At 40.6% G+C, this 20,907-nt stretch overlaps 1 protein-coding gene across 2 annotated transcripts in view; it reads right to left on the bottom strand.

Moving 5' to 3' along the window:
• mosmoa (modulator of smoothened a) overlaps nucleotides 1-20,907 on the bottom strand; it is a 105,970-nt gene that overhangs the window by 65,289 nt on the left and 19,774 nt on the right. Inside the window, exon 3 of one of the 2 annotated variants that reach the window (XR_010876474.1) lies at nucleotides 3,656-5,889. Coding sequence is in view for 1 of the 2 variants with exons in the window: in XM_067233748.1 (XP_067089849.1) it covers nucleotides 5,705-5,889 (185 nt within the window). In the remaining variant the exon portion in view is untranslated. Of the gene's footprint in view, nucleotides 1-559; nucleotides 5,890-20,907 lie in introns of those variants that run through there. The other variant, XM_067233748.1, reaches the window with a different exon arrangement.

The following is a 20,907-nucleotide window of genomic DNA, read 5'->3' as shown; positions in this document are numbered from 1 at the left end:
TTTGATGTGATGATAGTTCGGGAGTTCGATACTTAATACCCGCGCGCACAGCGCGAGCCAACAATTTGGGCCTTTATTTGAGCGCAAAATATTTTTGGGAGCTTTATGTAAAATAAACCAGCAATAAACCAACATGGTAAAACCTTGTCTAGTGGAGGTGATGTATTTTTGTCCCTTAATTTTTAAGCCCTACCCTTACATTTCTTAGCCTGGTTTTCCATAGTTATTCTTCTCCTGGTGCTCCCGATGGCCAGTCCGCTACTGCGGGGCTGTGCCGCGGTGGTGGATTTTCAAGTCATATCAGTTTAAATTCTCGTGCTGTCATGCAATAAAATGAACTTAGTGTGAACTGGGTTAAGGAAGCAAATGATTATTGGCTATATCTGCAAAAACACCCAAAAACTTCACAGGTTTTTAACTGTACACCATTAAAGACTACAATAAATGAAAACAACAGAGTTGATTTAATCCTTTAGCAATCATTTATTTAGGTAAATTTGCTAAATAACAGAACATGTAAGAAAAAAATATTGTTTATAAAGTTTTTCACAAAGCGAGAAACAGAAATAACTCATTAAATATATAATCAACAATACAGTCTGTGATAATTTGCAGACTACAGCAAAAAAACATTTATTGTGAGTATAATAATCTTCAGACATTTCAGGATGGAAAACTAAAATAATACAAAATAGACAAAGTCCCATTTTGAAATAGGAAAATACTTTTATGTGACTTTGTTGAATACTTAATTTGTTAAAACCTTATTTGCCCCACTAAAGAGTCCATGTATACAGTGAAATCATAACTAAATCTCAGTGTTTTAATATAAATCTGAAAACACAAATGTTGTGTGTGTTTGTTGTAGGGACATGTGAGATGGCAAATAAAGAAAATAAATGTCCAGAAATGAATTTATTCATCAGCATGAGTTAGTCCAACAGTTGCCCTAACACTAAATTATACGGATTTTGATCCACAGCATTGACTATGAATGAATGTGCTTAAACAGTAGGACCACGTAAAACTCTTATTGTATTTTACATGATGCAATTTGGTCAAGGATTTGCTCATGAAATGTGTATTATTATGCATGGTGAAGCTGGCTTTCGGCATAACTACGTTTGAAACCATGTAATTATTCTTATATTACCCCTCAGTTGGCATTGAGTTATCAATTTGAAAACATAATCACTTTATAAATTACCAAACAACGCATGACACCTAGTCAGCCTGCCAGCAACTTGTTTAAATTAATAATTCATTCAAAATTAGTACTACAATTAAATAACCTGCATGGCTAGTCAATGTTGGAAAGATGTGCAAAAACGTTAAGAATGACTGTGTTCTATAAACTATTCAAAATTGTAATAACTTCCTTCCCTCCTCAAACAACCAATAAACGTATCTGGACAAATGGTCAAATGTTCCTCCTTTCCAATGACTCTGAAAAGGTTTAGCTGTAAAATGTATTAAGTGGATGAATTAGCTAGTCATAGACAGGCTGTGGGACCAGAGAGAGCCAGCCCCATCTGGACAGAGCAGTCCTCCTAGGACTGTCAGAGCTGATCAGGGCCCTGCTAACTCAAGCCACGCTACCAATGTACCCAGGGGAGCCCGGCTAAATCAAGTCAAGCACTTATCTGTGCAGGCTCCAAGCTGACTTCATAACATGTCACCTGAACCCAGACATACATAGGTACAAACTCACATGCACTCCAACAATATCAAGATATGTCTTGATAAAGACGTTTTTTACATCAAGAATATAAAGGTGTACCAATCGTAAAAACAGGACAGAGAGAAAAAAAAACAATGCAAAGAGGGAGGGAAAACCTAGAGTCAATGTGTGTGCTCAGAAAGATCTACTGTCAAACTATGAAATACACAGATGTACCAATAAATAATGTATTGTTCAACAGTGTTAAATTGATCATTGTAGATCGAATATATTTTACTGTAGGAAAGTATTTGTCTGGGTTCTCTACCTATATGTAGACAGTCTTCCTGTTTGCCATATATAAATAGAATTGTTAGAATGACGTCACCAGGAGAGAACGATGTGTGCACCCTCTGCAGATGGCAGAGAAACGTATCCACCCATCTTTGTGTAGGACAGTACAAGGTCTAGCTAGCCAACCATCGCTGTTGAAAGACAGATGCATTACAAGCTGCAATAAAAAAATACATTGTCAGAACTATCCATATTAACTGGCCAATTAGGGTAATGCGTAAGCAAGAACCTGTCTGCGTCTTTGTATGCAAAGAGACAGATGGGAGATCCACAACATATGTTGATATAATTTTATTTTTAAGGGTTGGATAGAAGTGGGTAGCACCTGTTGCTTTCTGAAGAGAGTAGAAAGTTTCACGACTGAACTTTGTTATCAAACTCTCAAGCTATCACTCTACTGAAAACAGGTGCAGACTTAGTTCTGGCTGGCACCAACACCAAAACATCTGGCCCCATGTCCTGTCATCTGGATCCAAAAGCCCAAACTACTCCCACTGGCTCGTCCCAGGTCCACCACAGACCTGGACATGATGGGGTGGTTGGTCAAATGTTACTGGGCGCTTGTGTAAATTGGCCTGGTGTGCCAGATGAATGAATGTGTAGCTTTGGGACTATTCCTTAGTTTTCCTGATACTAGGCAGGTTCAGGCAAACACAGACCATACTGACCAGGTCTAGAAGATGAGCCTTTGTACAGCAGTCAAGTAGAAACTTGCCTGCTTGTTCTACTGTAAGTATGAACTTTGTCTATTCTACATTTTGAAACTTCATGTACATTGTGGTTTAATATTTGTAGTTGATGCACTTTCTTCCATAATATTACAATACAATAGAGCAGCAATACCACTATTGTACAAAAAGGTTAGGGTACTGTTTTAAAGTTCATACATTTCTTTATTGTAACTAAAAATTCTAAAGCAATTTTGGGAAAATCCAATGTTGATTCAGGTGAACACCATGACACAGTCATTTCAAATACAGTACATTGTAAACACGGAAAGCAAGGTCTCTTGTAGGTTTCACACACTAAACTGAAGGAGGGTGAGTGCAAACTTGTAAATTTGTCATGAATACTGTTAATAACTTTTGGCAGCAAATGAAAAATTATATAAATAAACAAATATAAATAGTTAAAAGATGGAAGGTTTCACTTTTCTACACAAGCAACTCTGGGGCCCACTCCCCCCCCCCCCCCAAAATAAAATAATAATAATTTACAAGCAGTTTGACCACAAATAGCCCTTTTTAAAGCAACCTGTTTGGCTGCAGATACAAAAGTGGATGAAATACAAAGCAGGGAAGGCTATTGTGAAAACATGTCCCTATATGTTGATTTGGAAAAGAAAAAGGGAAAAAAACACATTTGAACAATATTGAGGTAAAGTTAATTTAAAGATTGTGTAAAGCAAATTCCATGATTTGCTTCTCAGTACATTATATACGTGTGAAATAAGTTCCTGAAAGCATGTGCAAAGCACGAAAACTTTATTGCACTGAAATGTGGAGTTAGACCGTTGAACAGTTTCTCTTCCGTTTTCAGCTCAGGTTTTGTATAGGTGGAGCCAAAACCCGACCGATCTACGTCACAGCGACATATCTACGTCATATCACAGACGGTTGCATTCTGTTACTCAGCTGGTACGATAGAAAGACAAAGTAATTAATACATAAAACACTAAGAGACTGCAGGTAGGTCTGTTCTGATATCTGCAATTGATTTAGCTAGAGTTCATTCATGCCTGTGAATGTCCTACCCGGTGGAAGTAAATATTTCTTATTTTTCCACTCATCTACAGTTTTATATCATATGTTTTTATGCCTTAGTGACCTACGCAGTTGGGAATGGCTGTATTACATCTCTATATGTAGCGAACAGAGTGATCGTGTCAAACACGCACCCTTTTTTCAGATTTTATTCAGTGATAAATCATTTGCAGTGATCAAGGGCTTTCTGTGTTAAAGTCTGACCAAGGCAAGACACAATTTATAGGGCAGGCGTTGCCATGTCTGGACAAAAAATAATAACAATAGGTTGAATAAGAAAAACTAAAATAAAAGAATGAGGTAAGAAGTTCTCTTTTCTCTATGTTTTGGGTGCTTCTTCGGCTATTGGTTAAACTGTTCAATACACAGTGTTTCCTACAACAGAATAGTCTCCCTTTGAATCTACACAGAAACAAACTTGTCATGGCACAATCACAAACCAAGGCAGAAAGCGCAAGCGGCCTGCAGATCTTTACTGAGCATCACACAGACTGAGAGTAAGAAAAGCTTAGTAGCAACTAAAGAAGAACAACAAATACTTCTCACGTGTTTGGATTGAGATTTCCATCTGGTTGAATGCTCCCCTCAATGAGTTTGTGTGTATGCGCATGTGTTGCTACTTGGATCAATTCTGTGTGAGTGTGTTTCAGTAAGCGTAAGTATGAATGCTTGTATTAATTTGCAAGTATGAGAGAGTGTATGTCGGTGTGTTCAAGGGCATTAAGAGCAGCAGAGAGGCACAGCCCCACAAACGGACCTGACCTGCGGTCCTCGTGCTTCTGCAATTTTACAACAAAACAAAAACTGGACTTCTGCTTCATTCAAGTTTGACATAGTCAGATTACTCTCAGTCCTCTTCTCCCTGTCCACTCTGTCCTGAGGGAGCAGTGCAAAGGTGCTGCCCCGCTCGGCTAATCTGTACAGTCAGCTACAGAGGGGAGCCTTGCTCTGGGGGGGGGGGGGGTTGAGTCTGAGGAGTTCTCCCTCTCTCTTTCTTCCTCCTCTCCACCTTAATCACTTGCTCCTTGGAATCAGGGCTGTTGAGCGAGATATAGGGGGCACACCTGCGATCACTACCCCAGCCCAAGACAGCTGGGTTGCCACCAGTTGCGCGCATCCTACGAGGTGTGGGGTGGGGGTTGGAAAGGTCACACAATGAGGTCCAATCCAGACCCTTTTTCTTCTTCAGTGGATAGTGTATGGTGGTGGATGTACACACAAGTGGAGTGATAAAAAAAAAAACACAACTAAATTAGCTAGATGCCAAGGATAGCAACATAAGTGGTTGTGGTGGCAACAGTTCTTTTTTGTAGTGGGGGGAAGGAAGGAGAAGGCAGAGAAATGGGTAGGGGATTTTTCAGGGAGGGTAGTCAGAGTGAGCAAAATGCACATGATGATGTCACAGTGCCAGTCACCTGGAAACGGTTGGGGGGGAGAGTAGCTTTCATCTCCCTCCCTCTTTCTCAGCCTCCCTCACTTTCTCCATCACCATGTCAAACCTCCACAGTGCAACACCATCAGGTAAGAAGGTTTCAGTTAAAAGACGCTGAGTTGGATAGACTCTGTGGTCCTCAGTCCCCCTTCTCTTCTGCCCCTCCATGTATCCCTCCTTCTCCATCACGCCTACTTCTCCACTCAGTGTCTTTACTTTTCGTTGGTTCTTTAAAAAAAGTGTTTAAGTACATCTTAACCCTCCCTCCCAACCTTGCAGACCAACAGTCCACCAATCCACCCTTAAAGCCATCCATCTCTCCGTCCAACTGTCAGAAAGACAAACATCTTATCTGGTCTCTTGCTGCCAGTCTTCATGTTTAGTTATTCAGTCCTTGTGAGTGTGTGTGTGTTTTTTTCTTCTTCCTGTATTCCTGTACGTTTTCCCAAGCCTCCGGGGTGTGTCTCTCCACCCATGATGGCAGAGAAGGCCTACTCAGCCTGGTAGACACACCTTACCGGCAAACAGGAGTCCCACTATGGTGAAGAAGATGGAGAGGACGAAGAGCACGTAGGAGGAGCCCACAACAGTGTTGTTGGGCAGTTTGTAGGGCTGGCCCCCTACCTCATTGATGTAGAAGCCTATGGGAAAGATGAGCGCCGCCATGCAGAACAGGATCACTGTGAGACAGAGACAGAGAGAGAGAGAGCCAGAGGGGGGAGAGAGAGTGAGAGTGAGAGAATGAGAGACGGGAGAGAATGAAAGAGAGACAGACATGGAAGGGGGGAGGAGACAATTAGTATTCCTTCCTTTAGGCACTGAGACACAAGTCAAGGACAAGAAAAGAGCAAACCGAGTGAAATGGAGTGATAGAGAGAAAGGTTTACTATGATCCTACCAGGCAGGACCGACAGGAAGATAAACTGTAGAATAGAGAGAGAGAAAATGCAAGGCAGATGCAGATCAATAAGTGAGTTGGCCCTGTAACAGAAAGAGTCATCTAAAGGGAATGGGAGGTGCCTCAGTGAGGAAGCAAACACTGTGACATGCATTCAAACCACTCTCTGCCTCTCTCTGCCTCTCTCTGCCCCTCACACACACAGTGTAGAGCAGGGCATCAAGACAGGGGCTTTTCTGTGGAGGTCTCTGTTTGAGGTAATTTTCCTACTTTTATATATTTTTCATTTGTGAGGGGAAAACACAGCCTCATTGAGAGAGAAAACTATGTCAAATGACTCTAATCCCCAACAGTGAGCTACACATCACGCCCACCAACCAAAACCCACACATGATAATTTTCCACTCAAAAAGGACTGAATTAGCTCAAAAAGCTCATTTTCTGTCTCTCTCCATCCGAACAGGTGGGATGTCTCCACTGCCAGCTAGCTAACCAACGTTGTCTGGCTAACCCACAGGGTTGGGTAGACACAGAGGTAATATTTATGTCTTTCCTCTTCCCAGACTTCCCCGGGAAGTCAACAGCCGACTTAGCGGCCATTACAGTGACACATAATATAGGTGTATGAGTACACCCAGAGGTGTACCTCTGACTCTGAGTGTCAGCTTGCTTACCTTAGCTGAATTTGTATCTTACAAGGCCTCCACAGTGCACATGTTATACTACACCTCCTATCTGAGTTTCTAATGTCAGCTGGTCAGATAGGCTACAGTACTTTAAAGTTAACTGTCTACCAATGTATTGTATGTTACAGTAATACATGGTTTTGAGGGCTTTATGACCAAATGATTCATTTTCTGCTTCCACTGATAATCTATGACTAGGAGATAATGTATCAGAAGATGTGTGTTTTGTTTTGTTACATTTTAATTTTGTATTTATTTATTTGTATTACTTTTATCACTTGTATTATTGTTTTTATTATTATTGTTTATATTTTTTATTGATTTTATGTAAAGCACATTGGGCTGCAATTCTTGTATGAAATGTGCTATATAAATAAAGTCTTATTATAAGACAGAAGGGGACCTTGCCAAACAAAAGCTACCCATTCAGGTGGCAGTGGCCCAGGGTCAGTTACACCTACTGGTACCGACAGACAACCATCCCCCAGCCGCCGTGACCTGGTAGACCACTATCTGCTACAACGTCTCCCTGCAACACAGTCGACTTGTAAGTAGTGTTGTTTTTGGCGGCCTGTTTTAATTTTAGTTTTAGTCTAGTCTTTGTGTCAAGCTGTCATTTTAGTTTTTATTCGTTTTAGTCACGTTCATATTCTTTTTAGTCTAGTCAAGTTTTAGTCGACTAAAAGTCTGAGCATTTTAGTCTTATTTTAGTCAGACTTATCCATGACTATTTTCGTCTAGTTTTAGTAGACAAAAACTGATGAAATTTTAGTCTAGTTTTAGTCGACGAAAACTGATGACATTTAGTCAAGTTTAAATCAATGAAAATTGTATTTTAGTGTCAGGAGCAGTCTTAGGAGGCATGTTAATGCCAAAACCATTTGTTTAATGTATTGGTCTAGATAGAATAAGGTATTCAAAGTCATGTTGTTGATGCCAAATTCAGTTCAGTGTGATTGCTATGTGAATGACAAAACTAGCTACAGTATTTGGTCAACAAGGGATGCTTAGTACACATGCAGTCAGTCAGGTCGGAACTAAGAACCCACTTTACACTGTCTCATACAAATACACACGCACACACACAGTACACACACTAGTCACACATGGTAACCCACTTTACACTCTCTCACAAACAAACACACATACGCTAGTCACACACGTTTGTCTCAGACTCTCAGTCGGTTTCAGCTCAGTAGCTAACGTCTAAAGCTAACGTCTAAAGCTAACGTTAAAATTAGACACATTAAGCATAGCCTCATGAGTTAGCTAATAATAATAATGCGACTTAATGAGATGAAATAACGTTATAACATTTTGTTTTGTTTTATTTTGTAAACTACATTTCGTCTCGTTTTTATTCGTCAATGATATTGCATTATACATTTAATTATAGTCATCGTCACATGACCAACATTTACGTTGCGTCTCGTCTCGTTTTCGTCACTTGATAAAGGTTTGTTTGTCATCATTTTCATTGACGAAAGCAACAATACTTGTAAGTCCCTTTCTGTTCCCCCTCTCTCCACCACTCCTTCTCTCCTGAATCGTCGTCCCTCTTGCTCCAGTAGACCCCTGTTCCCCCCAGCACCCAGCCCTCTATGTAAACCATTATGCAGCAGCCTCGGGAGGTCGGGTGTAGCGACTAGGCACTGCTGCTTAGTTCAGCAACGTCACGAAAAAACATCTAACCTCTTCCCTCCCTTTCAGAATCAGAATCAGAATGGGTTTTTATTCGCCATGAAAGTTTGCACAGACAAGGAATTTACTTTGGCCGAAAGATACCGACCGAGGCAGCCATTATCACATACATTGTACAACATTACAGAACTCATGACATGTAAAGGGGGTGGGAAGCCAGCGCAAACAAGCAGCATCTGGACCTGCGGCCGTAAAGGCACTGGTCACAGACCCCCATGCCACACTGGGGGAACGAAGCAGGCGAAGGCGTTGGATGGGGGTGGGGGGGTGATGGCATATCTGTAGTAGGTGAAAATTAGTGTATGAGTAGGCCTGGGCTGAGGCCTTCGCCTAGGCCACAATCAGTCAGATTCACAGTTCGCAGATTGTATTGCCATGGAGACATCCTTGGTTGTGACCCAGACAGAGACCGCAATCCACAGGTGTCAGTGGGAGGGGGGAAGGGAAAGACTACAAGAGAGTCTCACTGCAGCGCTCTCCAGGGGAGTTGTTGTTCCAGCAACAACCTTGGCCAAGGCCTGTGCTGGTTACGGGGCCAAAAGCAGATAACATTGGGGTTATTGTTTGGTCGAGAAGCCACATTCAATATCCACGTCTACACATTATGGTCTCCAAGTCGGTCCACTTTCCTTTGCAGAGCCGCTAACTTCTCCATGATGTTATCCATATTGCGTTGTAAAGTCACAGTCTGAGCGCCAACAGCTCTGCCCATCGCATCAATCATGTCGGGCAGCCTTAAGGGGCTTTTGACAGCTGTAGCCGTTTCATCAATTTTCCGATATACCAGGGCGCAGCGCCCAATCCAATCAGCAGAAAGCCTGTAATCATGGTTCCGAATAGGTAGATGTCTTCCACGTCCTCCATGGAAAGCCCCGCTAGGCACACGACACGCCAATTCTCCCACGCGTCCATCGAGTAGCCAGCTGCGAACGTCCTGCCAGGACAGTTAGGTTTCCCTGAACCCAAGCTGCTCTTCGAGAAGATGGTGTCAATTGTGAGACCAGCTAATCAATTCCATGTTTCTTGCTTCGGAGATTGATGCGGAGAGAGTCTCTCGAGTATACAAGACAAGACAATACGATAGAAGCCAAGCAGGGAAGGTCAGGGGAGGGGAGGGAGAGAAAAATGCGACCGCCTTCGTCGAGAGCCAAAAGAGGCCTGAAACAGGCTCTTAGGTTATGAGAGATGTTCTGCCTTGACACTTTGGGAATATTTTTCTCTCCCTGTCTTTTATTCAAGTCGCACAGTCCACTTTTTTGTTACTCTATCCACTTCATTAACATCCTGGCTGACACCTAGCAGTCTAAAGGAGACTTTTCCATCAGAAAGGTACAAGGCCTTTTTTGTGTGTCAGTACTTAATTGCTTATACACTGATTATAATGATCCTACATGGGATCAGGGGGAGAGAGAGAAAGAGAGGAAATTAGAAATTATTTGGAACCTGAGATGGTCAACAGAGCCTCACACAATAGTGACAAAATCCCCTTGTCAACCTTGTCACATTGCTGGCGAGCATGAGATGTTATAAATGACTAAATCATTCCACTTCAGTCTCTGACAGACTGAGTACTGAATGCATCGACAGCTTTTACACAGGTTCGAGTTTAGTATTTTTGAGTGATTTACATTGAGCTGAATCATGATGCATTAATTACATGGTAATGATCCATTGGTGTAAAACAGTGAAACCACCAGGTAAAGACCTTACCATAGCTGCCAGGGTTCGAATCCAACCTGGGCCCTTTTCTGCATGAATTGCCCTCTCTCTCCCTGCCTTTCCTGACACTCAACTTTAACTGTTTAATAAAACATCAATATGCAAAAAATATATCTTTACAAAAACAACAACAAATATAGCTGCAAGCAATGAAGGGGCCAAGCAGCATTCGATATGGAAATTCAGTAGCTAAAGAAGCAAAGCAAAACCAAAAAAACATTTGCAACGCGGTGGCGCTACCCCAAAACTTTTGATTACCTTCACGGCATTGCGCAAAAGACGTACACCGAGTTTTGTAACGATAAGCGTTTGGTAAATGTCATTTTGAGACAAAATGCGCTGGCTAGATGTAGCAGCGTTATATCTACAAAGGACAATGAATCCACTTCTTCTTGACTATAAATCCCCTGACAATGAAATATTATCGTTACCATTGTGATTATACTTCCAGACAGCTACTGTGGCGTACCTGGCTTCGCTAAACAGATAATCCTGTAACACGACATGCTTGACGACTGTGGCTGGATTCGATCCTACGACCTAGCGTTTCAAAGGGGCCCGTCTTATCCCAGTGGGCTATTCTCGCTTCTGGGAAATGCTGTGTTCGGTTACTTTATTTAAAAAAGGAAGCCGTTTCTCCCGTGGCGAGCTTTGTCAGATTTGACCCAAGTATAAACAGCTGTAATTCAGTCATATTTTGACATATCAAGGTGATTGTGGTAGGAAGATGATTAAACTTTATCATTACCATTATGATTATACTGCCAGACAGCTACTGTGGCGTACCTGGCTTCGCTAAACAGATAATCCTGTATCTCGACATGCTTGACGACTGTGGCTGGAATCGATCCTACGACCTTGTGTTCCAAAGGAGCCCGTCTTATCCCAGTGAGCTATTCTCGCTGCTGGGAAATGCTGTGTTTGGTTACTTGACCCAAGTATAAACAGCTGTAATTCAGTCATATTTTGACATATCAAGGTGATTGTGGTAGGAAGATGATTAGATGACATGCTCGCGATTACATTTCCAAAGTTTCGTCTCCATACGGTAAACCGTCGCAGAGACAAGGCCTCACGTCCGCTATGGCGTGCTCTTTGTCAAAATCTTTGAAAGGTTTGAGTTATCGATGCCATTTTGATACATTTTTGTCTGCATGGTCTGAAGATGATCTCTTACAATTTTCATGAAAATCGGAGCAACGGCCTAGGAGGAGTTTGAAAAAGTTGGCATTTCTTAAAATGCAAATCACAGAAAAACCTTTGACTGCTTGTCATTAATGACATTTTTACAACTGATATTTCTGTATATTTTATATAAAAATGCATACTTATTATTTATAAAGATTACATAGATTTAAAAGCATCTTTTTTGGGCTGCTCATTTACAACTCAAAATACGAGTTAAGTGTAGAATGAAATATGATGTCTTCTCATTTCCCCTGCAAGAGGCAGCCTCATAGCTGAATCAAAACGAATAAATTTGTCAGACCGGTGTAAAAATTGACCTAATCTCTATGACTTAAACGTCCTTTTAAGTTTTCCCTTCTCGTGATATTTTCAGGCATATAGCCTACTCATATTGCATTCATTTTTAATGACATTTTTACAACTGATATTTCTGTATATTTTATATAAAAATGCATACTTATTATTTATAAAGATTACATAGATTTAAAAGCATCTTTTTTTGGCTGCTCATTTACAACTCAAAATACGAGTGAAGTGTATAATGAAATATGATGTCTTCTCATTTCCCCTGCAAGAGGCAGCCTCATAGCTGAATCAAAACGAATAAATTTGGCAGACCGGTGTAAAAATTTACCTAATCTCTATGACTTAAACGTCCTTTTAAGTTTTCCCTTCTCGTGATATTTTCAGGCATATAGCCTACTCATATTGCATTCATTCATTGCTAAAGAACCCCCTTTGAAGATTATTCTACGACGTTACCGGCAGTAGAAGATGGAATGGCGATTCAAACAGTACCATCTGCTAACTGAAAATATGCCCCAAAAACGTAAATAAGCTTGACATTTATTTTGTGGAAAATCGCTCATTCATAAAAATCTCACTGGTAGCGATCATTGTCAGTAACAACGCAAAATGCAATATAGCCCTGTGTGGAGAAGCTGCCCCGGTAAATTGTACTACTACAGTACAGTACTAGACTACTGCTGAGTTCGTCTTGGTAGCGATCGCGTTGGTTGAATTCGATTTAACGTTCCGTTGTACGGTTTAGGCTGAAATGAATAATTTTCATGAACAGATTTGACAAAGTTTAGGCTGTGGCAATGAAGTTCAGGTTAGTAGTCAGATAGTTTCACCTATTGAAAGACTTTTGATTTAAGTAAGGAGAGTGCCGAACATGTTCTGTCGCCGTTTGACTTCCTAAACAGCTGTGTAGATGTTATTGTAGTGTCTCGCGTAGACTACAGCGTTGCAGTGATACACTGGAAACCACAGGTAATGATAATTTCACCCTCAAATCGTTTACTTGTAATCTAATGTCATAATAAATCCTACAACGAAAATGTATTTGTGAGGAATGTTTATTTTAAAGATTGAAAACAGATGCATCATAGACCACTTTAGTATGTGTTGCCCGGGCAACAGAGGCTAATGTCATGATGCTAATGCTTCAGTGAAATAGTAGACTACTGTTTCCGAAAGTAGATGTACTTCCTTAATAATATCAGCTTATATTGTACATTACACACTTGTTTAACTACATTGTACATTAACTTGTTTAACTACATGCTCTTATGGTTCTTCCCTTTGGCACTTACTTTGGTTGTTCACAAGGTGTGCTTCATGTTTTGGCTACTCGCGATGTTTTTTGGCTATCTTGTTGTTATGATCAGTGACCTATGCACTTTGTAAAGCTCTCTCTTGGAAGTCGCTTTGGATAAAAGCGTCTGCTAAATGAATAAATGTAAATGTACACATCACAATTGTGTGTCATATCACAAAGTAAAATGAGTAAATAGTTATCACCCTGGCCTCTTTGCTTGTGGCGTTTCTGCAGCTGCCTTGCAGTAAAGCTATAGTTAGCGTAGCTATCCCCCAAGTTAAGAGATGCGAAACGAATGTTCTGCCAAAGATAGTCACGCGTGTTTTCGTGACGTTAGTAACGTCAGTGACTGTGGCTAGCAAATTAGCTGCCTTGCAGTAAAGCTATAGTTAGCCTAGCTATCCCCCAAGTTAACAGATGCGAAACGAATGTTCTGCCAAAGGTAGTCACGCGTGTTTTCGTGACGTTAGTGACGTAGTGACGTTAGTAACGTCAGTGACTGTGGCTAGCAAATTAGCCACCGTTAGCTTCACTTTTCGCCACAAAAACTTAACTGGAGCCTAAACCATGCAACGGAACGTAAATCCCAATAGAAGCAACTCAATGGCTACCAAGACGAAACTTTTGACACGTAGGTTGTGTATGTAGGCCAAATATTGACTGAGTTTTAGGGGGGCAAAAAGAAATAAATTAATAATAACTAGAGAGGGTACAATTTCTGGGGAAATTGTAGGGTGTGCTTGCTTGCGTCGGTTGCACAGGGGTCCGATTTTGGATGATATTTTTACAACTGATATTTCTCTATATTTTATATAAAAATGCATACTTATTATTCATAAAGATTACATAGATTTAAAAGCATTTTTTTGCTGCTCATTTACAACTGAAAATACGAGTGAAGTGTAGAATGAAATAGATATCTTCTCATTTCCCCTGCAAGAGGCAGCCTCATCGTTGAATCAAAACGAATAAATTTGGCAGACCGGTGTAAAAATTGACCTAATCTCTATGACTTAAACGTCCTTTAAAGTTTTTCCCTTCTCGTGATATTTTAAGGCATTTAGCCTACTCATATTGCATTCATTCATGAATAAAGAACCCCCTTTGAAGATTATTCTACGACGTTACCGGCAGTAGAAGATGGAATCGCGATTCAGACAGTCCCATCTGCTAACTGAAAATATGCCCCCCAAAACGTAAATAAGATTGACATTTATTTAGTGGAAAATCGCTCATTCATAAAAAGCTCACTGGTAGCGATCATTGTCAGTAACAACGCAAAATGCGATATAGCCCTGTGTGGAGAAGCTGCCCCGGTAAATTCTACTACTACAGTACCTACTAGACTACTGCTGTGTTCGTCTTGGTAGCGATTGCGTTGGTTGAATTGGATTTAACGTTGCGTTGTACGGTTTAGGCTGAAATTAATTATTTTCATGAACAGATTGACAACGTTTAGGCTGTGGCAATGAAGTTCAGGTTAGTAGTTAGATAGACTTTTGATTTAAGTAAGGGGAGTGCCGAACATTTTCTGTCGCCGTTTGACTTCCTAAACAGCTGTGTACTGTAGCTAGATGTTTTTGTAGTGTGTCTCGCGTAAGCTACAGCGTTGCAGTGAGCTACACTGGTTTGAAACCACAGGTAATGGTAATTTCACCAACAAATCGTTTACTAATGTCAGAATAAATCCTACAACGAAAATGTATATGTGAGGAATGTTTATTTTAACGATTGAAAACAGATACATCATAGACCACTGTAGTATGTGTTGCCCGGGCAACAGAGGCTAATGTCATGATGCTAATATTTCAGTGAAATAGTAGACTACTGTTTCCGAAAGTAGATGTACTTCCTTAATAATATCAGCTTATATTGTACATTACACATCACAATTGTGTGTCATATCACAAAGTAAAATGAGTAAATATTTATCACCCTGGCCTCTTTGCTTGTGGCGTTTCTGCAGCTGCCTTGCAGTAAAGCTATAGTTAGCTTAGCTATCTCCCAAGTTAACAGATGCGAAACGAATGTTCTGCCAAAGGTAGTCACGTGTGTTTTCGTGACGTTAGTGCATAGTGACGTTAGTAACGTCAGTGACTGTGGCTAGCAAATTAGCCACTGTTAGCTTCACTTTTCGCCACAAAAACTTAACTTAAGCCCAAACCATGCAACGGAACGTAAATTCCAATAGAAGCAACTCAATCGCTACCAAGACGAAACTTTTGACACCTACGTTGTCTATGTAGGCCAAATATTGACTGAGTTTTAGGGGGGCAAAAAGAATAATAATAATAATAATATATATGTGAGAGAACAAAGGTTGTGCCCTTGCCGAAGGCAAAGCACACCCAATAATATATATGTGAGAGAACAAAGGTTGTGCCTTTGCCGAAGGATTTTACCCACCTCTCCATTGAAGTTAGTGAGAGAATTTGAAAGGCTGCTCTCGCTTCAAGGCTCATAGCTGAATATCTGTATATGTTAACTCTTTAGTAGTTACACATTGGCTGAAAGAGGACAATTTTTCCTACATTTTAAGGTATAACTTGTTTCTGTAAGTTAAACCATATGAAAGGTAGAGGAATTTGGTTGACAATTTAGTTGAATATCAGAAAAAGAGCAGGCAACAGTGTGCCACGCTGCTTGCTGCTCATTCATAAAAATCAAGAAGGAGCAAACATTTTAATGTATTTCAAACTGTCATAATTCAAAATTGGCTGAATATTTGAAAGAGCTGAATCATTTGGGAATAGTTGAATGTCTTGTGAACATTTTAAAGGTTGAATGGTGTCTCTAGCTGAGAGTATGCTGAAGTAGTTACGTTTGAAATAGGAGGAAGCTTTTTAAAGATTTGAAAGGATTTACCATTACTTTTAATGGGAGAATAATCTGCACAAAAACCCTAATATCTTAAAAAGTATAAAAGTGAGAAATACCAAAAGACACAGCACACATCTCCTGAAGAAGCTGAACGTTTTGATACAAAAATTGTAGGAATTGGTGAAAGTATGCAGGACTAGTTAAAGGACAAAAAACAGCGGAAGAACTTAGAAGTTGGAAAAACAATAGTACACAGCATTCTCACAAATATGTGAGAGAACAAAGGTGGTGCTCTCGCCGAAGGCTTGAGCACACCCAATAACTAGAAAGGCATTTCCTGCTGAAAATGCGTTGGAATGCTGAAAGATGAAATTATTTTTCTTAAATTGCAGAAAATACAGAAATTAGAAAAATACCCGCAAGCTGAAATGAATGTCAAAAATGTGTGAGTCACACAAAAGAGGCAGTGTGGAAACTGAACTGCATCATCTAACAACGCTAAGAGCTGAAATACAATGCGGGAGAAGCTGAAAGCTGAACTGTTAAACAGAAGAGGAAGTAGGCTTAGGCTAGCTAGTAATAAAAAGAATATTATAGTCTTAACAGCTGAAATTATAGTTGGGATAGTAATAGCAGTAGCAGATGTGTGCATTGAGTGCGTTTACTCGGCTTTCTTAGTAGGATTCAATGTGTTGATTGAATGAAACATACAGCAGAAGGGCCGATACAGGAAGACATGGCGACACTTTGTTGAAGGATGATGGTGCAAGTTTTGTCCGTGGAGCATACAACGATCAATAAAAAGAATCATGTAGACGCGCTTATTGAGCAATCGCATAACTAATTACACAAAACGGAGTAATCGTATGGCATAAACCGACAATTGATAGTAATCGGGTTTCTCATGGTCAAGTAAACGGGCGTATATATAGTAAACGTCTGGGTATATACAATATACCCAGACGCTCCCATGTTACCCCGCTCCTCATCTCTCTCCACTGGCTACCCATCATGGCCCGTATCAGATTCAAGACCCTGGTATTGACCTTCCGAGCAGTGAACGGGACTGCACCCGTCTACATCAAGTCTCTCCTGCAGCCTTTCACCCCCACCAGTCACCTACGGTCTTCTTCAGACAACCGCCTGGTGGTCCCACCGCTCAAGACCGCCCGGTCCAAACACAAGCTCTTCTCCTGTCTGGCCCCCCAGTGGTGGAATCAACTCCCCACCTCCATCAGAGATACTGACTGTCTCTCCACTTTCAAGAAAAGGCTCAAGATGCACTTGTTCCGGGAGTACAACGGTACTTAGGAATGGTTCGCTTGACCCGATGTTAGTTTCCTCAAGGATCACAATGACTCTTGCTTAGAGACTTGTTGCTCTTGTGGTTAGTGGTAACTGATTTAAATTTTTGTTCTCGCTGTGATATATTGTTTTTCTTACTGTTGCTTGCTTTTTTCCACAGGTACACTTGCACTTATAGCGGTTCATGTTGTTTAATTGTAACTTGTTTAACTACATGCTCTTATGATTCTTCCCTTTGGCACTTACTTTGGTTGTTCACAATGTGTGCTTCATGTTTTGGCTACTCGCGATGTTTTTTGGCTATCTTGTTGTTATGATCAGTGACCTATGCACTTTGTAAAGCTCTCTCTTGGAAGTCGCTTTGGATAAAAGCGTCTGCGAAATGAATAAATGTAAATGTATCAAATCAAATCAAGTGGGTTTCGAGGAGTCTATCAGCTCGATGAACGCTTCCATAGAAATAGGGTTAAAGTGAGTGAGAGCCTCAACATGCAGCATGCTTGGTATAGGGGAAAGTTCAGTGTTGATGGCCATTCCTCCAGGACTAGTCTGTAGTTTGTCCCTTATTGCATAGATTTCTTTGGTCAAAGAAATCTAAGAAATCATTGGGAGAGAAATCTGAACTAACACAGAGTGTACTTTTCTTAGTGAGATTTGCAACAGTATCAAATAGGAACTTAGTGTTGTGTTTGTTCTTACTAATCAACCTAGAGAAATATTCTGATCTGGACCTTAAAAAAAAGGTGGCTCTAGCTGAAAGATTAAGGAAGAATAAGGATTTGGAAGTTTGAGAGGATTTGAAAAAAAAACTCCATTGGAAACCCATGTTAAAAATATTATGAATATTGATTTATATTAATTCAAACATAAGAGGTAGAAAGCTGAAAAGTCATAGCAGTCATAGCCAGAATATGAAGAAGTTGAATAAAGATACTGCTGAAGCAGCATTCCAACAAATATAGCTGCAAGCAGCAATGGCGGATTCCTCCAAACATTGCGAACCATTGAAAAATGTATATCTTCACAAATTGTCACTGTATAGTATGGAGTCAGGTGGCTGAGCGGTGAGGAAATCGGGCTAGTAATCCAAAGGTTGCCAGTTCGATTCCCGGTCATGCCAACTGACGTTGTGTCCTTGGGCAAGGCACTTCACCCTACTTGCCTCAGGGGGAATGTCCCTGTACTTACTGTAAGTCGCTCTGGATAAGAGCGTCTGCTAAATGACTAAATGTAAATGTATAGAAAAATCCATGCTGCAGACTTACCAATGGGATACCAAATCTGAAATGCAATACCATCAAGATCCACAAGGGCCTTCGCTTCAAGCCAAGGAATGAGTGGGGGCTTGGTCAGCCCACACTCTCCTGAAATGTTGTGTTTGCATCTCGCCAAGCTTGCGCGTGTGTCAAGGGAAAGGCTGAGTGTGTGAGAATGTGGAGCGCGCGCGCTGAGGAGCAAAGGGAGCCTTTTAATTGGAAATATCCCTAGCAATTAGCCAAACATGCATGTTTCAAATATTCACAAAAAATCTATTTTTCATCTTACAGTCAACTTTTTCTGAGATTTGTGTACTAAACATTCTCAAGAGTCTTCATGAACTTGTGATTGTATCAGAGTATCAGTTTTGCACCGGCGAATGTGTAAAGCATTATTTTAGCGTTAGAAATAAATTAGATTTCCTTTATTTCATCATTTTTGAAGATATTAATTTGCCTTCTCACATGGGAACATGATGTAGTGTCTTCCACGTGACACACCAAGTTTGGTGTTGATATTTCAAAGATTTGCTGAGATTTGATCCAACTTCCTGTTTGGTTGCTTTGTTGACGATTTTGATTGGCTGTACCGGACAAACGGTTTTGAAAATCAAATATCCTATGATAACTTCAGTGAGGGTTGCTCTGACGATGATACATGACAATTCTGGTGAAGATTGGACAAAAATTGTAGGATGAGTAGCGAAAAAACGTGTTTCATAAATCTTTATTGTACAGAAAAACCAATATGGCGGCCGTTATAGGTTCTTGAGGTTTTTTTGTTCCTCATGAGCTGTACGGCATATTTACTCAATTTCAGAATTTTGGGACTTACGGCCTGCAAATGGCATCACTTCGAAAATTGCCGTTTTGGGGCGTGGCCTGTAGCGCCACCTATTGTCTTACATGGCCCATGTTTGGTATGGTAGTTCCTAATGGTCTGCAGTTTCAACATGCCAAATTTCTCAACTTTTTACCATTCTAGTCTAGGGGCTGCCATTGACTCCCATGGAACAACCGTAATACTAACAATAACAATAGGGTTCTCCTACTGGAGGAACCCTAATAATAATAATCCTACCAACTAGAGAGGATACAATTTCTGGGGAAATTGTAGGGTGTGCTTGCTTGCGTCGGTTGCAGATGGGTCTATATAATAAACAAGCTGAACCCCCTTTGAAACAAGCTATTCTAACCACGTTGTCACCGGCGGTATTTTTCAGATGGAATCGCGATTCAAACAGTACTAGTACCATCTGCTGACTGAAAATATGCCCCCAAACACGTAAATAAGCTTGATATTTATTTAGGGGGAATGGCTAATTCAAAAAAGTTTGCTGGAAGCGATTATTGTCAGTAACAAAGCCAAAAGTGACTTTTTGGTCTCAGTCTAGAGCCCTGCCTGAAGAAGCTGAATTGCGCTACAAGCAAGCTACTGTAGCCTAGTGCTAGCTGCTGTTGCTAGCCAAACTACACTAAGGGGATTGTTTGAATGCGACGGAAATTAAAAACTTTCTTTTGACATAAAGTTTAGGCTGTGGCATTCAAGACAGCAACGCACCACACAAGTTAAAATGCATTCTTTAATGTGACATTACTTACTGTACATGCAAGTCTTGAATTGCTTAAATGTATAATGCTGCTAGTACACCACGGCACAATACGATACTTGCTGTGCAACAGTCTCTATGCACATCATATCTAATACGTCGTTGCTAACGTGTGCCGACGTTGTGACGTAGGTTAGCACTGAGTACCCTTCGTTGACATAAGGCACTTTTTTGCCACATAAACGTAATTTAAACTTAAACCATGCAACGGAACGTAAATAAAAATACAAGCAACTCAATCGCTACCAAGACGAAACTTTTGACACCTACGTTGTCTACGATACGATACGATGAACTTTATTGTCCCGCTCAGGGAAATTTGTCTTGGTCTCTGTGGTGCGTCATAAATGCCTTGACAGTCACAATAACAACAAACAATACATCCTCAGCCAAACATTATCAACAGTGACATAACAGTATTACACATATCCCATGACATAACACATACATACAACTCATAATAATATATGCTAAAAGATCACCGTAATAAAGGCACTATAAAAATTATTACATAGATTTCATCCTCAAGCAGCATTGAGAAATTTTATGTAAGTTGGAACAAATGAGTTCTTAAAACGGTTGAGTTTGCAGTAAGGGACTCTATATCGCCTCCCAGAGGGTAGGAGGTCATACTCTGAATGGAGAATGTGAGAAGGGTCCCTTGCTATTCTCTGGGCTTGACTAAGAACAGAGTGTTCATAAATAAATAGTCTATGTAGTCCAAATATTGACTGAGGCTTAGGGGTGGGAAAAGAAAGAATAAGAATATATATGTGAGAGAACAAAGGTTGTGCCCTTGCCGAAGGCAAAGCACACCCAATTACAATAGGTGCCTCGCAGCTTCGCTGCTTGGCCCCTCCATTGCTGCAAGCAGCAATGGAGGGGCAATTTCATGGGCAAATTGGGGCGTGG

The sequence above is a fragment of the Osmerus mordax genome, chromosome 3 (genome assembly GCF_038355195.1).
Source record: "Osmerus mordax isolate fOsmMor3 chromosome 3, fOsmMor3.pri, whole genome shotgun sequence".
NCBI classification, from domain to species: domain Eukaryota; kingdom Metazoa; phylum Chordata; class Actinopteri; order Osmeriformes; family Osmeridae; genus Osmerus; species Osmerus mordax.
The sequence above is the reverse complement of the archived record's forward strand: the minus strand, read 5'-3'. Positions and strand labels throughout refer to the sequence as shown.